At 49.6% G+C, this 11,029-nt stretch overlaps 1 protein-coding gene across 1 annotated transcript; it reads right to left on the bottom strand.

Moving 5' to 3' along the window:
• Window positions 1–9,781: 9,781 nt before the first annotated feature.
• On the bottom strand, window positions 9,782–10,330 carry LOC133753671 (double homeobox protein A-like). The gene has a single exon (XM_062184359.1). It carries the CDS (start codon window positions 10,328–10,330, stop codon window positions 9,782–9,784), a length of 549 nt encoding a protein of 182 aa, XP_062040343.1.
• Window positions 10,331–11,029: the final 699 nt, after the last annotated feature.

An 11,029-nucleotide genomic window follows, 5' to 3' on the forward strand; every position in this document is an offset into this window, starting at 1 on the left:
GGGATGCGGGTATACGAGGTGGGAGCTTAATGTGCTGTGCCACACCTCCTGCCCCTCCATCTGCCCATTTATTTGCATTTTTAAAATGTTTTCTGTATTTATTTGACAGAGAGCGAGAGGGGAAACATCAATCCTAGCTGTCCCGATGGCCAGATCTTAGCTAGTGGCTCCATCCAGGTGGTGCACACCGGTGGCAGGGAGCCAACAACTTGCGCCATCATGACTAGCTCCCAGGGTCTGCATTTCACTTAGAGTCGCTTTCAGGTGCAGGGACTAAGACTGACACACTCGCACTGCAGCTCAGCTGTGGCTCTAAGTCAGTGACACTGCCTTCGAGAATGAAAGCGTAGCTGCTGTTCTGCAGCCAGTGCTCTTCCTGAAGCCTTGCCAGTGGCTGTCACGTCGCCCTGCTCTGCTCCGTTGATGACACGGTCCTCATTGGCCCTGATGAGCGACAGCCAAGAGCACATTGGAAGCCTCAGTAAGAGGGTGGGAAACACATCGCACGGTAAGTTGGGAGCATCAGACATCAGCGAAGTTTCTGGGGTGAGAGACGGTGCTGCTGTTAAGGAGGGCGCCGCCCATCGGCTGTGTAACTCACAAGGCTGCCAGTTTTCAGTGGGGACCAGAGCAAAAGACAGCAGGGGTGGGTTGCAGCATGAGCTGCTCCTCCAACTGGACCTTAGGACCTGCAGCATGGGGATCGCTGTGCACAGCCCTAAGGCTTTGTGGGAAATTCATGCCCTCTTCTTCCTGTCACTCTTCCCCCATGAGAAATAGCTTCGCTGTAGTAGCGGGCCCTGGGGGGCCCTGAACCCTTCCGATGGCAACGACCTGATGACCTGAGCATCCCAACCCAACAGGCCATGACACACATCTCTGAGCACGAGCCACATGCTCCGGTGGTGTCAGGAAGCAGAGTCGCACAAGCAAGTGCCTCTAGTTCCTTTGACATCAACTGTGCAGCAGGGCCCCTCTCCCTTGGCGCATGGCTGGGTCCTCCCAGAATGCTCAGCGGCAGGAGGGTGACTCTTAGATACACAAGGCAAAGGATGCTCCTGCCAGTGGGCAGGGCTGTGAGCTGTGGGCTCACTGCCTTTTTCTCTTTTTAAAGATGTATTTATCTGAGGCGCCGGCGTTGTGGTGTAGCAGGCATCCCGTATGAGCACTGGTTTGAGTCCCAGCTGCTCCTCTTGCTATCCAGCTCCCTGGTAACATGCCTGGAAAAGCAGTGGGAACATGATTTAAATACTTGGGTTCCTGCAGCCACACTGGATACCCAGATGGAATTCCAGGCTCCTGGCTTCACTTTGGCCCAGCCCTGGGTCTTGTAGCCATTTGAGGAGTGAACCAGTGGATAAAATATCTATCTATCTCTCTTCCTCTCTCTCTGCCACTCTGCCCTTAGAATAAATAATTAAATCATAAACACAATCAACCGAATAAAATAAAAATCAAGTTTGGGGATAGGCGAATAGCACAGCAATTGAGCGGTCTCCTGTGATGCCTGCATCCTGTTTCACAGTGCCTGGTTTCAGTCTTGGCTGCTCCACTTCCCATCCAGCTTCCTGCTAACGCACACCCAGGGAGGTGGCAGAAGGCCGACCAAGTGCTTGGGTGCCTGCCACCCACATGGGAGACCCAAATGGAGTTCCTGGCTCCTGCTGCATCCCTTGATGTCGTGATCATTTGGGGAGTGAACCAGTGGATGAAATTGTCTCTCTCTCTCTCTCTCTTGTCCTCTCTCTGTCACTCTGCTTTTCAAATAAATAAATTTTTTTAAAAATTAATCGATTTTGGGCTCCTAAACATTACAGAAATAAGAAGTGTTGCAAGGGCTGGTTTTGTGGCGCAGCAGCTTAAGCTGCACTTGCAATTCTGCCACCCTGGCTGCTCTGCGTCTCATCCAGCTGCCTGCTAATGTGCCTGGGAAAGCAGTGGAGGACGGCCCAGCTGCTTGAGATCCTGCCACCCATGTGAGAGACCCGGATGCAGTTGTGGCTCCTGGCTTTGGCCTGGCCCAGCCCTGGCAGTTTTTTTTTATCTGGGGAGGGAACCACTGGATGGAAGACCTCTCTCTCTCTTTCTCTCTCTCTCTCTCTCGGTTGCCCTGCCTTTCAAATAAATACTTAAAAGAAAAAAAAAGACAAGTGTTATAGCTTTGTACAATTTCTCCATTAATTATGTTGCTTTAAAATATAGATATTATGCATATATACATATATGGTTAACTAATTTCTTTTCCTTCCCCTATTTTGTAATGTAGCAATTGGCTTAAGTTTCCTGTTTCATCCTAGGTCACTGGGGCTGGCTCCCTGCACCTGCCTTGATTCTTTAATTCTGGCTTCTGCTAGGCGCCTTGAGAGCGGTGGGCTGTCGAGGGAAGGAAGGCTCTTGCACCTCCCTGTTTGCTTTTGCTCGCTCTTTCTTTTCTATTTTTATTTTTTAAAGATTTATTTATTTATTTGGAAGGCAGAGTTAGAGAGAGGGAGAGGGGGAGAGAGAGAGAGAGAAAGAGATCCTCCATCCACTGGTTCACTCCCCAGCTGGTCTCAATGGCTGGAACTGGGCCGATCTGAAGCCAGGGGCCAGGAGCTTCTTCCAGGTCTCCCACGCTGGTGCAGGGGTCCAAGGACCTGGGCCATCTTCTGCTGCTTTCCCAGGCCACAGCAGAGAGCTGGATTGGAAGTGTAGCAGCTGGGTCTCGAACCGGTACCCATATGGGATGCCAGCACTGCAGGCAGCGGCTTTACCTGCTATGCCACAGCACTGGCCCCTATCTCTCTCCTTAAAATATTTACCGATTTGTTGTCTGAAAGGGAGAGAGAGAGATGGGTCTTCCATCCTCTGGTTCACTCCCTAAAGGCCACAGTGGCTGAGGTTGGGCCCGGCTGAAGTCGGGAGCCAGGAACTGCATCCAGAACACCAGCATAGGTGGTAGGGATGCAGGAAATTGAGACATCATCTGCTGCCTCCCAAGCACATCACTAGGAAGCCGGGGGCCAGCGCTGTGACACAGTGGGTTAAGCTGTGGCTTGCAGTGCTGGCACCCCATATCACAGCAACGGTTTGAATCAGGCTGCTCCCCTTCCGATCCAGCTCCCTGCTAATGCTCCTGGGAAAGCAGCAGAGCATGGCTCGAGCACTTGCGCCCTTGCCACCCATGTAGGAGACGCAGAAGAATTCCTGCCTCCTGGCTTCAGCCTGGCCCTGATCTGGCCATTGTGGCCCTTTGGGGACCCTTCCAGCTGATGGAAGATCTGGTCTCTGTGCCTTTCAAATAAAATAGAAAGGAAGAAAACATTTAAAATTGCAAAATGCTACTTAAACCGTACTTCCGAGAAGCATGCAATGTTCTCCGAGGTTACGTCAGCCTTGTCCCCTCGCTGATGAAAGAGTCACAAGGCAAGGGATTGAAGCTTGGAGTTCAGAGTTCACCACCGACAGAGACCCCAGTAAACTCCCCAGCCCTTGGGTGGGAAACACAAAAAACTCAGAATCAATGTAAACTGGCGCTAGACTAGCCCTGGCCCCAAAGGCACTGTACTCACAATTTGGGCTATTTCAATCCCTGGAAACTGGACTAGGGTGATCCAGGATTTCTTTTTTTTTTTTTTTTTTAACAGGTAGAGTTATAGACAGTGAGAGAGACAGAGAGAAAGGTCTTCCTTCTGTTGGTTCACCCCCCAAATGGCCACCATGGCTGGTGCTGCGCAGATCCAAAGCCAGGAGCCAGGTGCTTTCTTCTGGTCTCCCACGCGGGTGCAGGGCCCAAGCACTTGGGCCATCCTCCACTGCCTTCCCGGGCTACAGCAGAGAGCTGGACTGGAAGAGGAACAACTGGGACTAGAACCCGGTGCCCATATGGGAAGCCAGCACCACAGGCAGAGGATTAACCAAGTGAGCCACAGCGCTGGCCCCTGATCCAGGATTTCTAGTACACATCAGCCTTCATTGCGAATGATTTCTCCTTTGCCATACACGATGTCCAGCACACAATAGAAAATAAGCAGGTGATAGGAAGAGAAGAAAGTGTAATAAAAATCAAATTAGAAAAGCAACAGACAAAAAAAAAAAGCAGCAGACAATATGGGTCAGCGTTATGGTGCAGTGGCTTAAACAGCCACTTGTGACACCATTATGTCAGTTTGAATCCTGGCTGCTCCCCTTCTGATCTGGCTCCCTGCTAATGTGCCTGCGAAGGCATTGGAAGATGGCCCAAATCCTTGGGCCTCTGCCATGCATATGGGAGACCTGGATGAAGCTCCTGGCTCCTGGCTTTGGCTTGGGTAAGCCTTGGCTACTGCAGCCAGTTGGGGAATGAAACGACAGGTAGAAGATGGTTTTCTCTCTTTGACTGTCACTTTGCCTTTTAAATAAATAAATTTTTTAAAGCAACAGGTACAAGGAACAGAGCCACAGGGACTCCAAATAATGGCATGAACAGATAGAGTCTTTAAAACATATTTAATACATTCAAAGAAACAAAAGGCAAAATTGAGAAATTTAGCGGACAATTTGAGATTACAAAAAGAAATCTCATAGGGAAGGGTTGTGGCTGAGCAGGTTCAGCTGCCGCTTGGGATGCCTGCTGCCCTTATCAGAAAATTCTTTCTTTAAAAAAGATTTATTTATTCATTTGAAAGCCAGAGAGAGAGAGAGAGAGAGAGAGAGAGAGAGAGAGAGAGAGAGAAATTGATTTTCCATTTGCTGGTTAACTCTGCAAATGGCCGCAACAGCCGGGGCTGGGCCAGGCTGAAGTCAGGAGCCAGGAGCTTCTTCCGGGTTTCCCATATGGGTGGCAGGAGCCCAAGGACTTGGGCCATCTCCCACTGCTTTTCCCAGGCCATTAGTAGGGAGCTGGATTGAAAGTGGGGCGGTCGGAACTCGAATTGGTGCCATATAGGATCCTGGCATCACAGCAGGCAGCCTCACCTACTGCACCAGAACGCAGGCCCCAGAAAATTCTTTTTATCCCTGGACATACACTTTTCATAATGGGAGTCAGCTTTTCTTAGGAGAGATAGGAGTCCTTCCCCCACTGCCTCAGAGCTAGGCTTTGGTTAATTGGAAATTAATAAACATGAGGATGAACAGGTGCTGGTACATTGGGGATTTCTCCCTTGCCGATCGTTGGAATGCCGTAACTACCACCTTGTGAATCCATATGATCGCAACTGGTGGAGCAGCTTCCCCATCATGGCTGTCATTCCAGCCACCCAGCTAAGCCCAGCTCATCCTGCCTACACACCAGCCAAGCACTAGCTGTGTTCTGTACACCATCCGCTGAGGATCCAGTGAAATAAAGACATCTTCAGGGAAGGAAACCTGAGCCAATTGTTTCTTAGCAGGGTTTCCAGGAAAGAAAGCACTAAAGGGGCGGGCATTTGGTGCAGCACTTATAGGGCACCTACCGTTCATATCCAAGGCCTGGGTTCCAATCTCATCTCCACTCCCAGCCCAGCTGTCTGCCCGGGTGGGCCCTGGCCCAGCCCTGGCTGTTCTAGATGTTTGGGGAGTGAAACAGCACATAGCCGATCTCTCTGTCTCTGTCTCTCTCATGCTGTCCCTCTGTCAAATAAAATGAAAATGAATCACACACACACACACAGATAGTACTGAAGGGCATTTGTCTCGCCTGTTTTGTGCTGCTATAACAAAATACCACAGATTTTGTAATTTTGAAACTACAGAACTTTGTTTCAGCCTCCTGCTAGTGCACACCCTGGGAGGCAGTGGCAATGGGCTGCGCTAATTTGGTTCCTTCCTGCCATCCTGGGAGAACTGAACTGGATTCCGGCCTCCCAGCTTCTGGCTCACCCAGTCCTGGTTACTGCCGGCATTTAGGGAGTGACCCAGTGGACAGATGGACAGAGAGCTCTGTTTCTCTGCCTTTCAAAGAAATGAAAAGGAAAGAAAAAATTTGCTTTGTGAGTCATAGATGGTTTGAGGGGCATCTTGACCTTGCATAGTACGACCAAATTACAGTGTCTTTTTTTTTCTTTTTTAGATTTATTTATTTGGGGCTGACACTGTGGCAAAGCAGGTTAAGCTGCTGCTTGTGACCCTGGCATCCCATAGGACTGCTGGTTCGAGTCCTGGTTGCTCTATTTACAATCCGGCTCCCTACTAATGCACCTGGAAAAGCAGTAGAGGATGGCACAAGTACTTAGGCCCCTGCCACCCACGTGGGAGACATGGATGGAGTTCTAGGCTCCTGGCTTTGGCTTGTCCCAGCCCCGGCTGTTGCAGCAATCTGGGGAGTGAACCAGTGGATGAAAATCTCCCCACCCCATCATATGCCTCATACCTCTCTGTCTCTCTGTCACTAATCCCTCCAGAGTGGCAGAGAGAGAGAGAGAAAGAGAGAGAGAGAGAAAGAGAGAGAGAGAGAGAGAGAGAGAGAGAGAGAATATTTTTCATCTGCTGGCTTACTCCCTGATTGTGGCAGCCGAGTCTGGGCCAGGCCTGAAGCCAGGAGTCGGGAATTCCATCCTGGCCTCCCACATAGAGCACTAGGCCATTATTTGCTGCCTCTCAGGTGCATTAGCAGGAAGCCGGATCAGAAGCACAGCAGTTGGGATGCACTGTGATATGGGATTCCAGAGCTGCAAGTGGTGGCTTAACCAATTGCGCCATGACGCTGATCTCCAGTGTGTCTTTAAGTGTTACTTATTTTTATTTATCTGAAAGGCAAAGCAAGATGGAGGGAGGGAGGGAGGGAGGGAGGGAGGGAGGGAGGGAGGGAAAGAGAAAATCTTCCGTCTTCTGGTTCACTCTCCAGATGCCCCCACAACAGCCAGACCTGGGCCAGGCTGAAGCCAGCAGCCAGGAATTCCATCCAGCTCTCCCACATGGGTGACAGGAACCCAAATATTTGGCCTGCCACCTCCTGGGGTGTGCATTAGCAGGAAGCTCACTCGGAAGTGGAGGTGGGACTCAAAGCCAGGCACATCCCAAGGCCTGCCCCCAAAGGTTACTTAAAGTTGACTGTGAAGATATTTTTTTGGAATTGGCTATTGATGAAAGATTGAAGATGAATTTTGAAAACGCAGCATCACCCCATTTTAGGTAAAAAGTAAAAATGAATATCCTGAATTTGTGAAATTTACCTTTGAAGCTCTTTTAACAACTTGTTGAGAGGCTGGCATTGTGGTACGGTGGGTTAAGCCACCACTTGGGACACTCACATCCCTTATTAGACATGGTGCCTGGTTTGAGTCCTGGCCACCACATGCTTCTGATGCATCCTGGGAAGCAGCACTGATGGCCAAGTGCTTGAGTCCCTGGCACCCATGGAAAAGGCCCAGATGGAGGTCCTGGCTCCTGCTTTCAGCCTGGCTCAGCCTTTGCTGTTGAGGGCATTTGGAGAATGAACCAGCAGATGCAAGATGTCTTGCTCTCCGTCTCTCCCTGTCTTTACCACTCTGCATTCCTTTTTTAAAAAAGTTATTTATCTGAAAGCCAGGGGGAGGAGGCGAAGGGCAGAGAGGAGGAGGATTGGAAGCGAAGGAGCCATGACTTGAACTAGGGCTCCTGTGGGATGCTTGGATCTCAGGAGGCGGCTTAACCCACCACGTCACAATGCCAGCTCCTCTGTCTTTAAAATAGATAATTTTTTTGGCAAATAAATTTTTAAAAAGATTTATTTATTTTAAAAGAGTTACACAGAGAGAGGAGAGGAGATGGAGAGAAAGGTCTTCCATCTGGTGGTTCACTCCCCAAATGGCCACAACGCCTGGAGCTGGGCTGATCCAAAGCCAGGAGCTTCTTCCAGGTCTCCCACACAGGTGCAGGGGCCGGAGGACTTGGGCCATCTTCTACTGCTTTCCCAGGCCATAGCAGAGAGCTGGATCAGAAGTGGAGCAGCCAAGACTTGAACTGGCGCCCATATGGGATGCCGGCACTGCAGGCGGTGGCTTTACCTGCCATGCCACAGCGCTGGCCCCTGCAAATAAATTTTTTTAAAAAATATTTACTGGAGAGGCTGAGTTATAGACATAGAGAGGTAGAGACAGAAAGGTCTTCCATCCGCTGGTTCACTCTCCAAATGGCCACAGCTGGGCTGATCTGAAGCCAGGAGCCTCTTCCAGGTCTTTCATGAGGGTGCAGGGACCCAGGCATTTGGACCATCTTCTACTGCTTTTCCAGTTGCATTAGCAGGCTGTTGGATTGGAAGTGGAGCAGCTGGAACTCAAGCCAGTGTCCATATGGGATGGCAGTGTCGCAGGAACAGCTTTGCCCACTGCACCCTAGTGCCAGCCACCAAGGGATAATTTCTAACCCAACCTACTATACCCTCACACTTTCAAAAGTCAAGATGCTTGTTCCCCTAATCCCTGCAAATCCTGTGACTGCCTAACCATTGTCTGCCAGGCTTCCATGCATACGTGATGGATCGCCTGCATGTTCTTCCTCTCTGTTCCTCTATGGGATGACACCCAGTTTTCATCGCCTCTTGCTTGGGGCAGAGGATTCACCAGAGGTTTGGGACCATCGTTCTTTTCTCTGGTCTCACGATTCCATCCGAGAGTGGCAGTGGTGCCACGTGCATGGCAGACATTTTCACACTAGGTGTGAAAGAGGTCTTTAGACAAATTGCAAGATTGCTAAAGGCAATATTTAGGGCATCTGTTGTCACCTGTGGGGCTGCTCATTTGACAAATAAAAAAGCTCCCTACCAGCAAAAAAACCCACAAACTGGCCATTCGGTCTCTAGAATCTGAAGAGGTTTGGGACAACTGAAAGTGGCTATGGCCCCTCCTCAGATTCCAGATCCAGGGTTTCCCTGCCGAGTTCTCTGCTGTCCCTCCCCATTGCACGTGCGATCATGCTTGCTCACTGGGGACTGGAGTTGAGCCTGCACAAGCACATGGCTTAGTAGCAATGACTTGAGCTACAATTCTTGACACTAGACTTAAAATGAATACTTGTGTATGGGGAATCTTTCAAAGAGTTCATTGAAATCCATATTCTAAAAAACTTGGGCATGCGTTTCAATTTTTAATGTTTAATTTATTTCAAAGGCACAGTGACTGAGCCACAAAGAGAAAGAGATCTTTCAGCCAGTGAGTGGTTCATTCTCCAAGTGCCTGCAACAGCCATGGCTGGGCCAGGCCACATTTAGGAGCCCAGAACGCTGTCGGGATGTCCCATGTGAGTGGCATAGACCTGAGTACTTAACCCATCAGCTGTTGCTTCCCAGAATACATTAGCAGGAAGCTGGATTTGAATAGGAGGAGCCAAGACTCCAACCAGGCACTATGATAGGAGATGCAGGCATCCCAAGTGGCAGCTTAACCTGCTGCCCAAACACATCTGCCACTAATTTCAACATTTTTTGAACTAACATAAATTTACCTTTTTAAAAAAAATTGACAAGCAGAGTGACAGAGAAAGGGGGAAAGGGGCATAGAGAGAGATCTTGGCTGTCTCAGCCAGGAACTGCATCTGAGTGTCCCATACGGATGGAAGGAGCCTGAATACTTGGATCATCTGCTGCTGCTTTCCCAGGCACATCAGCAGGAAGCTGGATCAGAAGGGGAGCAGCTGGGTCTTGAACTGGTGTTCTTATGGGATGGTGGCATCACAGTGGCTTAACTGTGGCACTGCAACACTGGCTCCTATTAGATTCGTTTTCATTGTCCCAATGTCTGATGAATTTTGAAATCAGGATAGGTCAGTCGGGCTGTGTGGTTTCTCTTGTATTTGCCTCCTGAAGCCCTGTTTACCATTTTTTGAAGGTTTGTCTTGAAGTCTCAGGGAAAGACTTGAAGCAATCTCAGTGCTCTTCTCCCTGGTCTTCCTCTAACGGCTCATTAGACTTTCTTTTTCTTTGCCTATTGAATCTGCTTCGCCGGTTTTGAAACCAAATTTGGATTCTTGACTCGGGAACTCCGATTTCTTTGGCAAGTTGTTCTCTGGAATCAATTCCCGGGTAAGGGTCGTTCGTGAATGCCTTGATGAGGGTGTGCAGTTGAGAGGGGCTGTAGTTGGTACGACACCGTCTGGGTTCTCTTTGTACAGTAGAGAGATTTTGAACTTGCTCTTGAGGACAGTCTTCTCCATGGCCTTGGCTTGAGCCTGGAGCTTCCTTAAGCTCTGGTCTTTTCTGGAATGGATATCGTGCTCTTCGATTCTGGAACCAAAGTTGGATTCTTGACTCTTCGATGTTGAAGTCCAAAGCAAGCTTTTGTTTGGTAGCGTAACCAGGGTATGGCTTTTGGTTGAAGGCGTTGATGAGGATTTTCAGTTGTTCTTCTGTGAATCTTGTACGACTGCGGCAGTTATTCTTTGATAGCTTCTGGTTTGAACAGTTCTTTTCAGCCATGTTGGAAGACAATCGCAGGCACTGCCGCTGGAGCCCAGCAGGTGAAGGAAGGCAATCCCAGGATCTAAGTGCCTGTCTGGGACACCAAAAAAATTATTTATTTGACAGGCAGAGTGACAGAGAAAGGGGGAAAGGGGCATAGAGAGAGATCTTGGCTGTCTCCCCAAATGGCTACAATGGCCTGGATTGGATCAGGCCAAAGCCAGGAGCCAGGAACTGCATCCCATACGGATGGAAGGAGCCTGAATACTTGGATCATCTGCTGCTGCTTTCCCAGGCACATCAGCAGGAAGCTGGATCAGAAGGGGAGCAGCTGGGCCTTGAACTTGTCCTCATATTAGATGCCTGTGTCACATGCAGCAGCTTAAGCCACTGTACCACAATGCCCACCCCTCTATAAACCTTTTCAAGTACCCTCATATATTTGGTGTCTGTCATACCACAGGGAAAATTTGGAAAACTATAGGATTTCAGGATTTCCATGGAAACTAAAACATCTCCCATAGAACTTGGTAGTTGATTCATCAAAAGCTATAGCACAGGGGCCGACGCTGTGGTGTAGTGGGTAAAGCCACCGCCTGCAGTGCCAGCATCCCGGATGGGTGCTGGTTCTAGTCCTGGCTGCTCCACTTCTGATCCAGCTCCCTGCTATGGCCTGGGAAAGTGGTAGAAGATGGCCCAAGTCCTTGGGCCACTGCA

The sequence above is a fragment of the Lepus europaeus genome, chromosome X (genome assembly GCF_033115175.1).
Source record: "Lepus europaeus isolate LE1 chromosome X, mLepTim1.pri, whole genome shotgun sequence".
Taxonomy (NCBI): domain Eukaryota; kingdom Metazoa; phylum Chordata; class Mammalia; order Lagomorpha; family Leporidae; genus Lepus; species Lepus europaeus.

Excerpts from the sequence above, each read along its gene's own strand:
- LOC133753671 (XM_062184359.1), bottom strand. The coding sequence starts at position 10,330 with ATGGCTGAAAAGAACTGTTCAAACCAGAAGCTATCAAAGAATAACTGC.